Consider the following 19,972-nt stretch of genomic DNA (forward strand, 5'->3'; position numbering starts at 1 on the left):
GCGTGCGCGTCAGCATATTGTGCCGACGATGCGTTTGGCAACCTCACTCTCGGACTTGTTTGATCGGTAATGATCCTTCCGCAGGTTCACCTACGGAAACCTTGTTACGACTTTTACTTCCTCTAAATCATCAAGTTCGGTCAACTTCGGCCGTGCCAACTGCAGCTCACGAAGGAACCGCGGAAGGTATGCCTCCAGAGACCTCACTAAATAATCCATCGGTAGTAGCGACGGGCGGTGTGTACAAAGGGCAGGGACGTAATCAGCGCTAGCTAATGACTAGCACTTACTAGAAATTCCAGGTTCATGGGGACCGTTGCAGTCCCCAATCCCAACTAAATGAGCATTTGGGTGATTTCCCGTTCCTCTCGGAATGGGGGCGCCTATTGGCGAGAACACGCTGCTGCCCACATTGTAGCACGCGTGCAGCCCAGAACATCTAAGGGCATCACGGACCTGTTATCGCTCACTCTCACCTTGCTAAACACAAGTTGTCCCGCTAAGCAGGGCAAACTAGTGCGACGACCGCCCGCGAAGGCGCCGCCGCCCCGTAACGTCAGGTGCGCCCGGAGGCACACTGCTGACAGCGTTCTAGTTAGCTTGTTTGAGTCGCGTTCGTTATCGGAATTAACCAGACAAATCATTCCACGAACTAAGAACGGCCATGCACCACTACCCTTAAATTTGAGAAAGAGCTCTTAATCTGTCTTACCTCGATAAGTTCGGACCTGGTAAGTTTTCCCGTGTTGAGTCAAATTAAGCCGCAAGCTCCACTTCTTTTTTTTTTTTTTTAAATTGCATTCGTTTATTCATTTAAATTTATAAATGTTTTGCCGCGTTACTTATTTATAAACAATAAACGATACAGAAACACGCATGAACAATTATAAAACGAATAAACCTCTCCATTGCCGGCGGCCTTCCCGACGGAGGCGTAGCCACCGGCTGCAATGGCGTCCCTGACTACATTTAGTAAGGGCACGCGCCCCGCCTAGCTATTCGTAAACGCAACATTAAAAAATGAAGGACTTACATTTACACACCTAACATTAACGAAGCGGGCGTGCCCGCGGTTCGTCGAGTCTCCATTTTTTCCTAATACTAACGATGAGTATGTACGCACACACACATGCACACACATAATCACGCTAACACTTTGACGCTTACGGTGGGACAGAACAGACATCCGCACAAACGTAAACGAAAAAGACGGGCCTAGCTCTCACAGTGCACGCGCACGCTCTCTCTCCTACTGCCGGTCGGGTACGAACATCCGCACAAAGCGGAGGGCGCAAAATGCCGAACGTACCCGAACCGAGCGCACGCGCGCTCTCTCTTGCCCTACTGTGCGAGAACGAACGACCGCACAAAACGGAGACGGCAAAATGCCGGTCTCGCCCGGTCGTGTTTTCGCACGCTCGCTGACTGGCCGATCGTTTCGGCCGTAACCGCTCCCACTCAACGCGTAGACGTGTTGGTGGTCGCGATGGCGGTTTCTACGTCGGTCGACATTAAGCCGCGATGGCGATCCTGTCGCTCGTGGCGGCGTTGGCGTTCTCGCGCGCGCCTGTTGGCCCGTCGTCGGGCTAGCTCCTCCTCCGTCGGCGGTGCTCTGCTTCGGCGAGTTCGGCCCGAACGCAATGGCGGCAATGTACCCGCGCGTAATTGGGCGCGGTATTCCCGCTGCCGTTGGTTCCGCCTTAGCCGACGACGAAGTAACACTTCGGCCGATGGCGGAACTCGTTCGGGCCGAACTGGGCGTTGCCTCTCCTGCTGCTGGTTGGACGGGTGCTGTTGTTGGTCCCTGTCCATCTCCCCGATGGCGGATGTCTGCCGTTGCCGGCGTCTTCGCCGTTGGCCAGCGTTTCTGGCTTCACGGCGGACCTGTTGCCGAACGCGTTCCGCCAGCTCATTGGCGGAAACGATCCCGCCAGCGATGGCCGCGTTTTCGGCAACCTGCTGCTCCAGCCACCTTTGTTGTAGGAAGCTGCAGATCCGCCGTGCCGCCGTGGCCGTTCGCTGCCAAGCCTCCGGGCTCGACAGCAGAAAACGCTCCAGCTCATCGGGGGAAATGACGACGCCGTCCGCGTCCGTCAGGAACTGCACTCTTATGTCGGCGAACCTCGGACAGTGGAACACCACGTGCTCTGCCGACTCCACGGTGTTGTCGGCGCAGAATGGGCAGGTCGGGGCAGAGGTGAAACCCATAGCATGTAGGTACTCCCGGAAGAAGCCATGTCCGGAGAGTACCTGGCTAAGGAAGAAATCAACCTCGCCGTGCTTCCTACCTACCCAGCCGGCAATATCCGGCAGCACGCGGTGAGCCCATCGCAGGAACCTGCTCGCGGTCGGATGAGCGGCATCCTGGTCCCACGATGTCTGCCACTGTCTTATGGTTGCCGAGTGCTCCAGCCGCTTGATGACCTCCTTGTCTATCAGCACCCGCCTCTGCAACGCCCGTTGATGCCTGGTGTAGCACCGCGCGATCTCGTCCACCTGCAGGTGTAGCGGGACCAGTCCAGCCAGCACTACCGCCGTGTCGTAGCCGACGGTACGGAAGGTCCTGGCGACACCTTTCGCCAAAGGTCGCTGCAGCTGCTCCAGTTTCCGCCTGCACCACTGGAACTTCACCGCCTCCGCCCAGATGGGTGCCGCGTATCGCACAACCGAGTCCGCCACTGCTGCCAGCAGCCGACGTTTAGCCATCCTCGGTCCGGCGTGGTTGGACATCACGCCGGTGGCCAGCTTCACCACACGGAGTGCCTTTGCAGTGGCCTTCTCGACGTGTGGCTTCCACGAGAGGTGGTCGTGAAGCATGACCCCGAGGTAGCGTATCGCCGGCTTCGAGCGGACCTCGACACCGTTGATCACTACGGGCACCGCTGGGTGGCCCCGACGCAGACTGGAGATGAGGACGATCTCCGTCTTTTCCGGGGCCAGCTGCAACCGATGTTGCTCCATCCAGGCGGAAATCGCTGCCACAGCTTCCTCCGCTACACCTGCCGCCTCCTCCGGTGTACACCCCTTGGCGAGTACTGCCAGGTCGTCCGCAAAGCCGATGACGGATGCACCTTCCGGCAGCTGCACTCCGAACACGCCGTCGTACAGGATATTCCACAGGGTGGGGCCCAGAATGGACCCCTGCGGAACACCTGCCGTTACTCGGCGTGTTACCGGACCGGAGCTGGTATCATACGTCAGCTCACGGTCGGAGAAGTACTCCTGCAGGATGCTGCGCAGTCCTGAGGGCACTCCTTTGTTGTGCAGCGCCAGTGCAGTGGCCTGCCAGTCCGCGGAATTAAACGCGTTACGGAGCAACGACAAGCAGGCAGCGCTTGTCGCGTCTATTCGTTCGCCCGAAACTCATCGCAGATCTGGCAGCCTCCATCACCAGCCCAACCGCCTGAAGTGTCGACCGACCACGCCGAAAGCCGAACTGGTATTCGGAGAGGAGCGGCTCCGTCGGCCTCTCGATGTGGTCGTTCAGGCGGTTAAGCAGTACTCGCTCGTACACCTTGCCGGGCGTGTCCAGCAACATCACCGGTCTCACCGATGACGGCTCGCCCGGGGGTTTTCCCGGTTTGGGAAGCAGCACCAGCTTCGCCCCTCCTCCATTGCCGCGGGAAGCGGCCAGCATTCATCTGCTCCTGGAGGAGCCTCGCGAACGTCGTCGGATGCGCCCGGATGGCCGCCGAAAGGGCAGCGTTCGGCAGTCCATCCAGACCGGGCGCCTTCCGAGGGTTCAGGCCAGCCGCGATGTCGAGCAACTCCTGCTCCGTCACTGGCCTGATATTGACGCCGTCCGGTTCGATGGGAGGCCAGGCAACAGGGGGGTGGTTCGGGCACAGCGCGTCCACAATGCGCTGCAGAACGGCCGGATCGCGTTCTTGTGCGACGCGGCTCCCTCCGAGCCGTCGCAGGAGCTCCCCCTGCCACCTACCCGTCTCATCATCCTCCAGGTGTTGCAGAAACTCATTGTAACGGTCCCGCTTGCTAGCCCGGATCTCAGCTGTCAGCAGCTGGCGGGCCTCCTGGTGCCGTGCAGAAGCTGTTCTGCGGGCTGCCGTGTCGCTAGTCGGTACCCTGCTGTACCGTTCCCAAGCCAGGCGGCAGTTCTCCCGTAGCCGGCCGATTTCTGGTGTCCACCAGTACACCGGACGTCCTGTGTGGCCGACTGACGGGGAAACCTCCGCCATGATCTCGCTGCACGCCCGGCTCAGGGTTCGGGTCAGGCCCTCAGGGTCCGTGGCCTCCTCCACGAAGTTGGCTGCCCGCAACGCGATGTCGAACAGCTCCCGGCTAAACTCCTTTGCCCGCCAGCGTCTGCCCGCTGCTCTCACTGCTGGTGCTGCTTCTGCTCCCGTAGAGTTGCGGCTCGTTGCCGCCGGCCTTTCCCCCACCTCGAAGCGGATGTACCGGTGGTCGCTGAATGAGTAAGTTCCCAGCATCCTCCATTGCCTGTCGGGGTCCCCGACGAGGTCCTGCCTGCTGATGGAAGTACTGGCGAAGGCGACGTCCACAATGCTCGGGCGAGCGACGCCGTTCCCGAGGAAGGTGGCTTCCCTCCCCAGGTTCAGGACGTCGAGCCCGAGACCCTCCGCCAGCTGTAGCAGTTCCTCGCCCTTCGCGTTGGTCCTGCTGCTGCCCCAGGCGCTATGCCAGGCGTTGAAGTCGCCGGCAAGCAACACTCGGGGGCGTCCTGAGGCGAGCACCTCAATGCGTTGCAGCATCTCAACAAACTGGGGAACCCCGATGCTTGGCGACGCGTAACACGCTATGATCGTGACGCCTGCCACGTCCGCCGCCACGATGCCGGGAAAACTCGAGCTCCAGATCCGCTGAACCGGGTGGGAGTATCCGCTCGCGACAATGGCCACCAGCCTGTCGCGGTCCACCACCCAGTTTGCGTTCCCGTCCGGAACCGAACTCAGCTCGCACACCACCATAACGTCCACCCGCTCCGTCCGCATTGTGTGGAGAGCCAGGTCCTGCGCACTCCGACTCCTGTTGGTGTTAACCTGCAGGACCTGGAGGTGGCTCCCCACAGACATGCTTAGCGGCGGGGGGGAAGGTTAGCTCCCCTGCAGCCGTGCGCTGCAATTCGATGTGGTCCTCCACACCGAATGCAGCTAACCGCACTGCTGCAGCTGGCCGCCCGATGGCCAGGAGCTCCGCATCTGATGCAGCAGTTGCTGCGATCGGGCCCGACGCAGTCCGCTGCCATGTGGCCCCTTTCCAGGCACCGGAAGCAACGGCGCCTTGCCGCCTCCAGCCTGGGGGCCTCCTCCAGCCGACACGAGGAGTAGTCGATAATAAGGCGATCTTCTTGGAGCAGGGCTTCCGCTTCCACTCGCGGTAGCCGCACGCGGGCCCGCTTTGTGGCATCTGCCCGCTCCCAGATGCGAAGCGAGGCCACCGCTGGCTCCTTGGCGAGTGCCGCCTTCAACGCCTCCCTGATCGTCTCCTCCTCCGTGAGGTTGTCGACATTTTTCAACACAACCTCCGCCATCTCCGTCAGGACCCTGGCGGATCCCAGCTCTCCCAGCGTGGACTGAATGCGGCTGCACAGCGCCGCCGAGTCCATGTCCCGTGCCAGCTCCATCCGAAGGTTCCCCTTCGGTGTCCGCTTGCCGATACGGATGCAGTGCTGGACATCCTCCAGGGCTGGGCTCGTCCGGATGGGTCGGTACATCTCGGCGAAGGAGACCCCCGGTGCTGGAACCACCAGAATGGCGTCTGGTCGTCGCCTTTTCGTCCGCCGGTTCGCCTGTGCGGGGCGTTGGCTCTTGGTTGCTGGTTGCGGCCGCTGCCGCTGCTGAGGTGCAGCTGAAGGCTGGGCCTTTTGCCGCTTCCCCACTACCTGCCAACCACCTACCAGGGCGTCACGGTAGGATTGCTGCTGCTGCCGCCTGGTTTCCGGTGCCGGAAAGTCGTACGGCTGCTGCAGAGGCTGGGACCGCTGCCCGTGCCCGCTCCTCGCCCTCATCTGCCTCTCTTCCCCTTCAATCTCGCGGCGCAGCTGCTCCTGCAGTTCCAGCATGCGATGCTGGGCAGGACCCTGCGACTGGCGTGCCTCGGCTCTCTCCCTCTGCTGAGAGCGCCTGAGTGTCCTTTTGCTGGGCTGCAACTTGGAAGAGGCTTGGTTTCCCAAGCGCACGCCAGTCGCTGAATCCTCCAGCTGCACAACGGTTCGCACACCCGTTCGATATATATCGAGCTCCGCACGGAGCCTCGAATTCTCCTCCTGGCTCTTTCGGTAAAGAGCGGTAAGCTCCTCGAGCTTCTCCAACACCCGCTCGTACTGCCGCGCATGTCTGTCCGACACTTCTGCCGTCGGGAAACTGGTCGGCTCCGATGCGGCTGGTGCCAGCATCTCAGGAGACATAGATCTCCTCGGCGACGGCGTCGGGGCGGGGGCGGTACACTTCCGCGCTCCCTCGTCCGGCTCTTCCAACGGTGTTCTCGGGGCTGGCTTGGGTGCCCCCTGAGAGCTCCGTAGTGACGACATCGTCCCTGGCGACAACTCCAGGGGTGTCACCACTACGCGCGGAGAAAGTCTCCTTTTCTTTGGCTTGATGATTTCGGGGACCACCTCCACCGAATCATCGCTCTCTACTCCCGACATTATGCTGCTGCACGGTTCGTCGCTTTGTCCAGCGTTAAAGTCACTGGACACGTGCGCCTGGCCGGTATGCAGCCCGCATTGGATTATAGCGCGCTTGTTTGTGCGGAGCTTTTGGTTTGTGTCTCCGGAGAAACTTCCGCTAGTGCCCCATAGAGGGCGCTGGTGGCACTAGGGGGGGAATTCTCCCAGGACAACAACCGGGATGACCGATGGTGTGCCCACTGTCCAGACGTCAAACCACGGCACGTCACCCTACGCACGCACTCACTGACACAGCCAAGCCCTTACGTGCTAAGTTCACGTGCCCTTAGCACGTGGTATCTGCTTGCTGGTCAACGCACTTTTCCGCACTGTTTTTCACTGAATGTTTCTTCCCTCGTTGGGGGTAATGTTTTATCACTGTTCCGCTCCTGTCCGTAACAAAATACGCTGCACAGCGGCTGCGGGCTCCCCTTCAACCGCACCGAAAGGGAGCGCTACGCTCGCACGCACTAACGGAACCACACACGCACCCTTCGTGGCCACACGCACCGGTGCACGACGCAATGTTTGTGTGCCAAAATCGACGTTTTTCCACTGTTTTTCACAAAAACTTCGCGGTGTTTGCGCAAAATATGTGTTCGTACACCACTCTAACAAATTTGCACCACCACTTTGTAAGTTTTTTAAACGAAAAACACTATATCATAAGGAGCTCACGGAAAGCGTCCGCTTGCTTCCTTTGACAGCTCGCCTCTGCGCAAGCTCCACTTCTTGTGGTGCCCTTCCGTCAATTCCTTTAAGTTTCAACTTTGCAACCATACTTCCCCCGGAACCCGATTTTGGTTTCCCGGAAGCTACTGAGAGCACCGAATGTAGTAGCGTCTCCCAATTGCTGATTGGCATCGTTTACGGTTAGAACTAGGGCGGTATCTAATCGCCTTCGATCCTCTAACTTTCGTTCTTGATTAATGAAAGCATCCATGGCAAACGCTTTCGCTTCAGTTGGTCCTACGACGGTCTACGAATTTCACCTCTCGCGCCGTAATACCAATGCCCCCAACTACTTCTGTTAATCATTACCTCTGGGTCTATACAAAACCAACCAAAAGACTCAGACCGAGGTCATGTTCCATTATTCCATGCAAGATTATTCTCGGCCAATGCCAACCCTGGGCGGGTGTGGACGCTTTTGTACTAGCCTGCTTGAAGCACTCTAATTTGTTCAAGGTAAATGGGAGCTGCCCGGGCACCACGCACCGGCTCGGGACGTGCCCGACCGATCACGAGGTTGACGCCCAGGCACACCATTGTGAGTCGCAGCCGCGAGCTCGCGCACGAACGTATCCGGCGTGTGCCGGGCGCCCGCGGCGGTCGCGTGTCTGGACGGGGAATCAACTTCGAACGTTTTAACCGCAACAACTTTAATATACGCTAGTGGAGCTGGAATTACCGCGGCTGCTGGCACCAGACTTGCCCTCCACTTGATCCTTATTGAAGGATTTATGCTCAATTCATTCCAATTATGGACCATCGTTAGAGAGGTCCATATTGTTATTTCTCGTCACTACCTCCCCGTGCCGGGATTGGGTAATTTACGCGCCTGCTGCCTTCCTTGGATGTGGTAGCCATTTCTCAGGCTCCCTCTCCGGAATCGAACCCTGATTCCCCGTTACCCGTCGCAACCATGGTAGTCCTCTACACTACCATCAATAGTTGATAGGGCAGACATTTGCAAGATCTGTCGTCGGTCAAGCGACCATACGATCGGCATCCTTATCCAGACTTCAACTCAAGCCGCCCGGAGGCGATTGGTTTTACTAATAAGTGCACCAGTTCCACCGTCCGCAAGCGGACAGCGGTCCCGGCATGTTGCATGTATTAGCTCTGGCTTTTCCACAGTTATCCAAGTAACTGATGGGTGGATGATCTTGTGAATTATGGCTGTTGTACTGAGCCTTATGCGGTTTCACATTCATTTATGTTTGTACTTAGACATGCATGGCTTAACCTTTGAGACAAGCGTATATTACTGGTAGGATTAACCAGAATTCGTCTTCGTCAATTGCTTGTTCGATATTTTTTGTCTACCAGGGCACCAGTCCCCGCAGACTCTCTTTCTACGTTCATCAGGTGACACAATCTTTGTTGTGACCACTCTCATTGACCTGCGGCAGTACACCGACTCCACAGCGCCAATAACCACACGAGCAAAGGTTGTTCAGGAGGATGTCAGATTATCGATGTACATCGTACACCAACATTTGACGTACCGAGGCATTACACCCCGCACGCCCCCAACAGGACCAATCAAGGCTCGCATACGACCTGCGACTTACTGCGGCTCCCTGAAGGTCCCCGTAGGACGACCATCACCAGTTAAGGTGTAGTTGACTTGTCAGGGCACGGTAGTCCCCACAAGTCCCCGATTATTCGGAGATATCGTCCTACGATTGTTTCTGACTCCTTTTGCTCCCCGCAGGTCCCCGTAGGACGACCATCACCAGTTAAGGTGTAGTTGACTTGTCAGGGCACGGTAGTCCCCACAAGTCCCCGATTATTCGGAGATATCGTCCTACGAGTTTTTGTGACCCTTGGGTTCCCGGCAGGTCCCCGTAGGACAACCATCACCAGTTAAGGTGTAGTTGACTTGTCAGGGCACGGTGGTCCCCACAAGTCCCCGATTATTCGGAGATATTGTCCTACGAGTTTTTGTGACCCTTTTGTTCCCCGCAGGTCCCCGTAGGACGACCATCACCAGTTAAGGTGTAGTTGACTTGTCAGGGCACGGTAGTCCCCACAAGTCCCCGATTATTCGGAGATATCGTCCTACGAGTTTTTGTGACCCTTGGGTTCCCGAACTTTGCTACGATGGTTCTGCCTCCAGAGGAGACTTATGAACACTTCGTATCATTTCTTACACCGAACCATGGGATCGCGAGATTGCTCCCGGATCCCTAATCACCTTACATTTTCGTTTCGTTTCCGTACACTACGATGAGCTAATTCAATTTGTTTGTTCGTCTGGCGAACGTTTTATTGCGGAATTACCGCGGTACTTCCAGCCGGGTATGGCTGCCGTACGACCTACAGGATAGATCAACGAACCACTTTTCGTGCATATTGTCCGTCGAGGGTATCACCTCGATACCCCCAACAGACCTTTGGACACTTCCTCACTACTCCTTGGAGCAGCAATCAGGGAACCATATAGTAGGAACAGCCGAATATGGAACTCTCTTCGTACTTTGGACACCTCCTATAACTTGTATGGCGACTTCGGGGACCTTCATTTCGTTCTCAGTTGGTACCCCTATTTCGGTCTTTGGACACCTCGTCTTACCCGTATAACTCACTTTAGGTCCACTTATTTGCCTGATATCTCATCGTGAACCCGTTTTTCGTACACCGTACACACCTAGGAACACCACATATGCGTTTCCCTTTCGATCGTGAAGTTTTGAAATTTTTCGATTTTTGGTCCTAGAAATTCATGAACGGTGGGAGACCAAAATTTTTCATAAAAAAAAAATTTTCACCGTTTGACCATAAAAACCTTCTTTTCGTACATACCCCATCATTTCTTCACGTTTTAGGCCATTTCTGAAATTTTCGCTTCGATAGTGTGTCCCCTATAATACAAAATGAACATTTTGCATCTCCCACAAGTGGCCATTTTTTTCCGCCACTGAAGAACACGACCTCGGGAACTCGGACCTAGGACGTGGCCATGTAAGTCATAGGACACCCCAACTTTTGCAAAATACTGTTTCTTTTCACTTTTCATGATCTAAGGCGCGTTCCGACGGCGTTTTGAACAAATTTATGAGAAAAAAAATTTTGACCCTCGGACCAAAATTTTTTCGTTCGGGGCCCCATGGCCTATGGCCAGTATGGGAACTCGGGATGCCGATATGACAAAATTTGTCAAAAAATCACTAAAAAGTCGCTATGGCCCATTATTTAGAGCTTGTTGAGACCTTTCTAAAACACCTTGGTTGACCCCTGTCCGATACGTAGTTTTCGAGATATTCGAGAAAATGTGATTTTTTGGGACTTAGAAAATTTTTGACCCGTACCCTAAGAAAAAGTGATTTTTTCATAGGACAATTTTTTCTTCGCAAATACTGTTTGGTTTCACTTTTCATTATTAGAAACGCGTTCCGAAGCCATTTTCATCAAAATCTCGTGAAAAAAAAATTTCACCCCCGGACCAAAAGTTGGCCGTTCGGTGCCCTATGGCCTATGGCCAGTATGGGAACCAAGGATGCCGATATGCGAAAAAGTGTCAAAAAATCACTTGAAAGTCGCTATGGCTCATTAAATAGAGCTTGTAAAGACCTTTCTAAAACACCTTGGTTGACCCCTGTCCGATAAGTAGTTTTCGAGATATTCGAGAATATGTGATTTTTTGGGACTTAGAAAATTTTTGACCCGTACCCTAAGAAAAAGTGATTTTTTCATAGGACAATTTTTTCTTCGCAAATACTGTTTGGTTTCACTTTTCATTATTAGAAACGCGTTCCGAAGCCATTTTCATCAAAATCTCGTGAAAAAAAAATTTCACCCCCGGACCAAAAGTTGGCCGTTCGGTGCCCTATGGCCTATGGCCAGTATGGGAACCAAGGATGCCGATATGCGAAAAAGTGTCAAGAAATCACTTGAAAGTCGCTATGGCTCATTAAATAGAGCTTGTAAAGACCTTTCTAAAACACCTTGGTTGACCCCTGTCCGATAAGTAGTTTTCGAGATATTCGAGAATATGTGATTTTTTGGGACTTAGAAAATTTTTGACCCGTACCCTAAGAAAAAGTGATTTTTTCATAGGACAATTTTTTCTTCGCAAATAATGTTTGGTTTCACTTTTCATTATTAGAAACGCGTTCCGAAGCCATTTTCATCAAAATCTCGTGAAAAAAAAATTTCACCCCCGGACCAAAAGTTGGCCGTTCGGTGCCCTATGGCCTATGGCCAGTATGGGAACCGAGGATGCCGATATGCGAAAAAGTGTCAAGAAATCACTTGAAAGTCGCTATGGCTCATTAAATAGAGCTTGTAAAGACCTTTCTAAAACACCTTGGTTGACCCCTGTCCGATACGTAGTTTTCGAGATATTCGAGAATATGTGATTTTTTGGGACTTAAAAAATTTTCGACCATGACATATATGAAAAGTGATTTTTTCATAGGACCAAAAAGTTTGTCCAAATAGGGTTTTGGTTCACTTTTTATGGTCAGATAAGTGATCCGATGCTATTTTCATGATCATTAGAGGGATTTCACGCTGTGACCAAAAATTTTCATTCTTCATACTTGTCCCGGTGCCGTATATGGGAGGACCGGGGGAACATGTCTTCGTAAGTCGTGATGTTCAGTGACGGATTTCTGGGACTTAGAAAAAAAATGTGCTCTCAGGCACATTATATGTTTCATACACACATAGTTTTCATTCTTCATACTTGTCCCCGTGCCGTATATGGGAGGACCGGGGGAACATGTCTTCGTAAGTCGTGATGTTCAGTGACGGATTTCTGGGACTTAGAAAAAAAAAGTGCTCTCAGGCACATTATATGTTTCATACACACATAGTTTTCATTCTTCATACTTGTCCCGGTGCCGTATATGGGAGGACCGGGGGAACATGTCTTCGTAAGTCGTGATGTTCAGTGACGGATTTCTGGGACTTAGAAAAAAATGTGCTCTCAGGCACATTATATGTTTCATACACACATAGTTTTCATTCTTCATACTTGTCCCCGTGCCGTATATGGGAGGACCGGGGGAACATGTCATCGTAAGTCGTGATGTTCAGTGACGGATTTCTGGGACTTAGAAAAAAAATGTGCTCTCAGGCACATTATATGTTCCATACACACATTATTTTCATTCTTCATACTTGTCCCCGTGCCGTATATGGGAGGACCGGGGGAACATGTCTTCGTAAGTCGTGATGTTCAGTGACGGATTTCTGGGACTTAGAAAAAAATGTGCTCTCAGGCACATTATATGTTTCATACACACATAGTTTTCATTCTTCATACTTGTCCCCGTGCCGTATATGGGAGGACCGGGGGAACATGTCTTCGTAAGTCGTGATGTTCAGTGACGGATTTCTGGGACTTAGAAAAATAAATGTACCCTTAGGCACATTATTTGTATCAATAATTGTATCCCCAGCCTTTCATGGGGAACTTTTCCGTGTTCCCGGACTTGTACATTTTTCGGGTTCCACCTCCCGACAATGTATCTCTACTGTGCATTACGTACCTTATAACGCACGGCACCCTTTGGGTGACTCCACTTAACCATCTTTCGATAATGCCCGTGTTGCAGATATAATCCCAACACCTACCAGGCTTTATATGTACATCGAACGTTACATACGATGCACCCCGTATTCCCGGACTTGTACATTTTTCGGGTTCCACCTCCCGACAATGTATCTCTACTGTGCATTACGTACCTTATAACGCACGGCACCCATTGGGTGACTCCACTTAACCATCTTTCGATAATGCCCGTGTTGCAGATATAATCCCAACACCTACCAGGCTTTATATGTACATCGAACGTTACATACGATGCACCCCGTATTCCCGGACTTGTACATTTTTCGGGTTCCACCTCCCGACAATGTATCTCTACTGTGCATTACGTACCTTATAACGCACGGCACCCATTGGGTGACTCCACTTAACCATCTTTCGATAATGCCCGTGTTGCAGATATAATCCCAACACCTACCAGGCTTTATATGTACATCGAACGTTACATACGATGCACCCCGTATTCCCGGACTTGTACATTTTCGGGTTCCACCTCCCGACAATGTATCTCTACTGTGCATTACGTACCTTATAACGCACGGCACCCATTGGGTGACTCCACTTAACCATCTTTCGATAATGCCCGTGTTGCAGATATAATCCCAACACCTACCAGGCTTTATATGTACATCGAACGTTACATACGATGCACCCCGTATTCCCGGACTTGTACATTTTTCGGGTTCCACCTCCCGACAATGTATCTCTACTGTGCATTACGTACCTTATAACGCACGGCACCCATTGGGTGACTCCACTTAACCATCTTTCGATAATGCCCGTGTTGCAGATATAATCCCAACACCTACCAGGCTTTATATGTACATCGAACGTTACATACGATGCACCCCGTATTCCCGGATTTGTACATTTTTCGGGTTCCACCTCCCGATAATGTATCTCTACTGTGCATTACGTACCTTATAACGCACGGCACCCATTGGGTGACTCCACTTAACCATCTTTCGATAATGCCCGTGTTGCAGATATAATCCCAACACCTACCAGGCTTTATATGTACATCGAACGTTACATACGATGCACCCCGTATTCCCGGACTTGTACATTTTCGGGTTCCACCTCCCGACAATGTATCTTGCTATCACTTCTACTCCTCGACTTCACCACGCTCAACACCCTGCCCTTCGCTGCCGGGCCAGGACGTGCCTTGCGTCCACCGTAACACCACCAGGCGTAGGTCGCCTGAGAGGATCGATGCGAACGCATCTCTACAACTTGAAACTCCTAGCCTGAAGTCCCGTCGTTTGCGGGCGGTCGGTGGGCATCGAAACTAGTCAAGTCCACGGTCGGCGAGGTCGGCGGCCACCGGCGTTCCCTATGGTCAGGTACTAACACGTGCAGTGCGACCCCGCGCGATGCGGCCCAGTCTATGAAGCGGGGATGAGGCGCCAGGCTGCAGAGGCAGTTCCAGCGGATCTCGGAGGGTTGTTAGGCCCGCTAGCTTCCGATTGCCCATTAGGTTTTGAAGCGCTATCAGCTCGGATTGGTTACGACCTTAGAGGCGTTCAGGCATAATCCAGCGGACGTAGCGTCATACCAAAGTCTGGTCGAACTAGTATTGAGCCAGTGGTCCGTACCTGTGGTTCCTCTCGTACTGCACAGGAGTTCCGTTACGATAGCACGTATTAGCACACACCAGTAGGGTAAAACTAACCTGTCTCACGACGGTCTAAACCCAGCTCACGTTCCCTTGAAAGGGTGAACAATCCTACGCTTGGGGAATTTTGCTTCACAATGATAGGAAGAGCCGACATCGAAGGATCAAAAAGTCACGTCGCTATGAACGCTTGGCGACCACAAGCCAGTTATCCCTGTGAGTGGCGATCGAGCAGCCGAACTGAACAGACGTGTTTATATGGTGCTCCGTGAGAAAAGTGTTTTCGAGGAAAATCAGTGAAAAATATAGTTAGGACAGTGATTTCACGTGTACGGCCCCCGATCCTGGTCCTACGCCTCCCAGCCGAATTTTTCCGGAAAATTCGGAAAATTGAGGGAGTTTTTCGCGAGATCGTTTTTCTCGAATAACTTGGTGAATTCTTATCGGATTTTAAAAAGTAATAGTGCAAAAGAAGCGCGCCGTCGGCCATCCTCAAAAAGCCGGAAATGATGGAGTACCGGAAGTGGTGACGTGGCAAAGTTTGCAGATTGAACAGTGAATAACTTATCCAGCTTAGGACCTACGTGGAAGCTGCCATATAGTGATTTAAACGTCTTAGTGAGAAGAACGTTTTGTGAAAGTTTGGTGTCGATCGCATGAAAACTGAGTGAAATACAGGGGGACAAAATTTTGTTCAAAAAAAGGACGCCGTTTTTCGCCTTCTCAAAATGGCGGCTTTTTGCCCCCCCTGACGCGAAAAACCGTTAACGGTCGTTTGATTCCGGTTCTGGAAGTTAAGATCCGGACGGAACATCCCCCTTGCGGAGCACCCGGTGTTCGGACGGGTTGTGTCCGCCCTGGTTTCCTGGAGTTCCCGGCGGGCCCTCTGGCCGATTCTTGGCGTCCCGGGTGGCCAGTCCACCGATCCGGGCGTGCGACCCCTCCATCGACGCGTCTCGAGGAGGGGAATCCGGTAGTGGCAACCCCGCCCCCCCACCACCCCCCACCAGCCACCCAGAGCGGAAAAACCACCCCCGGTGACGGTTTTCCCGAGTTTTCCCGGGGAAGGAGGGGAGATAGCGGTTCCGGTTCTTCGAGGGAGTTGTCCGGGCGGGTGCCCCCCACCCACCAAGCGGGAAAATCCAGCAGGTTTCCACCACCAGGGGGCGCCACAGCCGGAAAAGCGTGTTGCTGAGGAGTTTTCCGGGCCTACCGGGAAAACGGTGCGTCTCCCGATAGGGGTTTGTTTGGGGAGGGGTGTCCGATTTCAACGGAGAATACCCCCCCGCAAGGGTTTTCCCCCACCCCCCCTGGAAAATAGTGTTTTTCCGGGCACCCACCGTTTCCCAACCATTCACCGTACCCCATCAAGTGGGGCATCAAACGACGCGGCTTGCAGAGACGAAGCCATCAAACCCGCTTCCGACCCCCTACCACCACCCATCACCCCCCCATAGCGGAAAAACCTCGTTTTTTACGGTTTTTTTTCGAATTTCCCGAGGAAGGAGGGGATTGAGAGCGTCGAGACATACAGCAAAGTGGTGCGCATCAACATCGTGCACAAAACTGTCTTTGAACCGGAAGTGATCGGACGCCATTTGGGGAAGTTACGCCCGAAAAAGAGTTATTGGGGTTTCCCCAATTTTCCGGCCCCACTCCCGCATTCGACCCCTCCATCGACGCGGCGTGAAGAGAGGACATCGGGAAACAACATCCTTCCTGCCTACCTCCCACCACCACCCCCCCAGAGCGGAAAAACCCCGTTTTTAACGCTTTTCCGCAATTTTCCCGGGGTAGGAGGGGAGTTAGAGCGTCAGGTTCTTCAGCAAGGTAGTGCGCAGCAACAACGCGCACAAAAACGTCGTGGGACCAGAGGCGATCGGACTTCATTTGGGGGAGTTACGCCCGGAAAAGCGTCTCTTGGGTCTTCCAAATTTTCCGGCTGCACCCCAGCATCCGACCCCTCCATCGACGCGGCGTGAGAAGACATCACTAAACACAGCACCTTACCTGCCTACCACCCACCACCACCCCCCCAGAGCGAAAAAACCCGTTCTTCACGGTTTTCGCGAGAACTTGTCAAAGGGATTTTAACGACGGACGGTCATTCCCTCTGGCAAAGAATGGAGGGGCGAGTGCTGCGTTCCGGAGTGCGGTCGCTGTTAGCTCCCGGGAAGCGGTCGGACACCCCTTCCCCCTCTCCGGTGACACCACGGTCGGTCGGATCAGCGGAAGCTGTTGAAACATCGGAAGAGGAGGATGATGGTGCATTCTCCGATGCCTCCACCCTGGAGCAGACGGTGGTGGCGTCGCAGGAAGCAGAAGGGGAGACATCCACAACTGTGGTGATCCCTGACGGCGGAGAAGCGTCTGCGCAGGAGTTTCAGCACAAGATGCTGGAGACCCTCGCCAAGCGGGTGGAGACGCTAACAGAGGAGCTGCGACTCAGCCGGGAGCGCGAGGTTGCTCAAAGGTGCATGTTGGAAGCACTTCAGGAAGGAATGCGTTCGTTGACGGCACTACATTCCTCGGCACAGTCTGGTGGCCAGGGCAGCGCCAGAACGAAACGCAGCCGGCAACAACGCAACCGAGCGAAGAAGGCTTCGCAGCAACAGCAGCAGCAGCAGAAGCAGCAGCAGCAGCAGCAGCATCAGCAGAAGCAGCAGCAGAAGCAGCAGCAGCAGAAGCAGCAGCAGCAGCAGCAGCAGCAGAAGCAGCAGCAGCAGCAGCGTAGCCAGCCACAGCCGCAGCGACGGACGGTCGCAGTGTCGGCAATGGGCCAGCAGCAGCAGCAGCAGCAGCAGCAGCAGCAGCAGCAACCGCTACATCAGCAGCAGTGGCCACAACTCCAGCCACTGCAGCAGCAGATGACCTGGGCAACGGTCTTGAACGGTCGTAATAGCCGAGCGCAACGCCCGACTCAGCAGCAGCAGCAACCGCATCAGGAGCTATACCGGCCACCTCAGATGCGCCAGCAGCAGCAGCAGAGCCAGCAGCAACAACATCAGCAGCATCGTGCCCAGTCCAAGGGGCGTCCTGCACGACCCGATCGCATCGCGGTGGTCCCCGGTCCGGACAAAACCTGGACGGAGATGTACGTGAAGCTGCGCTCATCACAGGAGCTGCAAGACGTCAGGGCAGATATTGGGATGGGGCGTCGGACCGCGCAAGGTCATCTCATTGTCCCAATACGCAAGAATGTGGACAGCGCTGAGCTGGCTCGCCGGATCCAGCTGGCACTCGGCGAGGATGGCGTGGTCCGTGTGGTGACGGAGATGGGAGAGCTTCTCGTCACCAACATTGACTCTCTGGCCGAGAAGAGTGATGTGGAGCTCGCCATCAAGGAGAAGCTGGGAGCAGAGCCGGGAATCGCGCGTGTCGAGCTCTGGGAGCTCCGTGATGGCACGAAGCGAGCTCGAGTGCGGCTCCCACTAGCAAAGGCACGGCTTCTCATCGGGCAGAAGCTGACACTGTGCCAATGCGTCAGCGGCATCCGCGAAGTGCCGAAGAAGCCACTCGACCGTCAGCGTTGCTTCCGTTGTCTTCTGATGGGGCATCTGGCACGAAACTGTCGTGCCTCGTCTGACCGGTCGGGTCTGTGTTTGCAGTGTGGCGAAGAGGGCCACCGCATTAGCCAGTGCACTTCGGCAGCTAAGTGCATTGTCTGCCAGGGGCCCCATCGTGTGGGCCACTCATCGTGCCGCCAGAACCAGCATTCGCGGGCGTAATGCGGGTAATGCAGGTCAACCTGGGTGGTGGACGCATCGCTCAGGATCTGGCCCTGCAAACAGCCCGCACGAAGCGGGTCAACGTGCTGCTGCTGTCAGAGGTGTATCGGCCTCCGGCGGGCAGCGGAAACTGGGCGGTGGATTCGTCGGGGAGAGCAGCTGTGGTGGCAACCGGCCACCTTCCGATCCAGCGGGTGTGGCGCTGTGCCATGCCCGGGTTGGCTGCTGCGCAGATTGGAGGGGTGGTGTTCATCAGCTGCTACGCCCCTCCGCGACTCAACACCGGCGAGTTCGAGCAACTTCTGGAGGCGGTGGAGTTGGAGGCCCAACCCCACCCTCGTATCGTCCTGGCAGGCGATTTCAACGCCTGGAATGAGGAGTGGGGTAGTCAACGCACCACCCGGCGCGATGAAGAGCTGCTGGACACCATCAGGCAGCTCGGGCTTGTGGTTCTAAACCAAGGCTCAGTCCCGACGTTCGTGGGCAACGGAGTCGCCACTCCCAGTGTTGTGGATGTGTCTTTCGCTAGCGCATCCATCGCTCGTCCGGACACTTGGGAGGTGGCAGCGAACACCGCTTCGTGCCACTACACAGCGTCGGACCACCGGTACATCTTTTTCACCGTGGGGCCTCCAACTCCTGACCAGCAGCAGCGACGACAACAGCAGCAACACCAGCAGCAGCAGCAGCAGCAGCATCAGCAGCAGCAGCAGCAGCAGCAGCACCAGCAGCAGCAGCATCGTCATTCGAACGGGAGGCAGCAGCGACATCAGCAGCAGCATCATCAGCGCGGACAGGGGTCCTCTTCGTCATCCACCACTTTTCGGCACGCTGGCCGCAGATGGAAGACGACGCAGTTTTCGGCCGAGGCATTCGTAGTCGCACTCCAGACGGCTGGTTTCCCGGAGCGAGCCGTCAGCCAGGAGGGGATGGTCGACGCCATGCTAGATGCATGCGACGACACGATGGAGCGCGTCATCATGTCGCATCGTGACCTTTATCGAGACCTTTTCTGGTGGACTCCGGAGATTTTACGTCTTCGGGAGGAGTGTGCGGCTGTGCATGAGCGAATGCTTCGAACCACCGACCTGCAGGAGCGCAGCATCATGGCTGCTCATCATCGGTCGGCGAGGAGAGCCGTGGAGAAGGCTGTCCGTGCCAGCAAGCGAGCGCAGCTCGACGAGCTGATTCAACAGGCGGAAACCAACGAGTTTGGGGCCGGCTATCGGGTGGTCATGTCTCGTCTTCGTGGCTGCTTCGTGCCACCTGAGACAGACCGTGTCGTGTTGGAGCGGATAGCTAACGATCTGTTCCCGACACATCCGCCTGTTGACTGGTCGGAAGCCGAATCGTCCAGCGAAGACACCGAGGAGCAGAGATCACCGCTGACCCCTGTTACCGTAGGCGAGCTGCTGTCCATCGTGGGATCGATGGCGAACCGGAAAGCGCCTGGACTTGACGGTATCCCCAATGCGGCGGTTAAGACGGCCATTAGGAAGTACCCGGAGGTCTTCGTCCGTTTGTACCAGGACTGCCTTAACCGGGGTGCGTTTCCAGCGCCTTGGAAGAGGCAACGATTGGCACTGCTGCCAAAGCCTGGCAAGCCTCCCGGGGAAAGCTCCTCCTACCGGCCGCTGTGCATGCTCGACGCACTCGGCAAGGTGTTGGAGCGCCTAATTCTTAACCGCCTCAACGAG

At 54.8% G+C, this 19,972-nt stretch overlaps 1 protein-coding gene across 1 annotated transcript; it reads left to right on the forward strand.

Annotated features, from left to right (window-relative positions):
- The first annotated feature begins 17,293 nt into the window (after positions 1 to 17,293).
- Positions 17,294 to 18,673, forward strand: LOC118516791 (mediator of RNA polymerase II transcription subunit 15-like). Its single transcript, XM_036062685.1, has one exon. The coding sequence runs from the start codon at positions 17,322 to 17,324 to the stop codon at positions 18,273 to 18,275; it is 954 nt and encodes a 317-aa protein (XP_035918578.1). The 5' UTR covers positions 17,294 to 17,321; the 3' UTR covers positions 18,276 to 18,673.
- The last annotated feature ends 1,299 nt before the right edge of the window (positions 18,674 to 19,972 follow it).

Source organism: Anopheles stephensi, unplaced genomic scaffold, assembly GCF_013141755.1.
Source record: "Anopheles stephensi strain Indian unplaced genomic scaffold, UCI_ANSTEP_V1.0 ucontig393, whole genome shotgun sequence".
Classification (NCBI taxonomy): domain Eukaryota; kingdom Metazoa; phylum Arthropoda; class Insecta; order Diptera; family Culicidae; genus Anopheles; species Anopheles stephensi.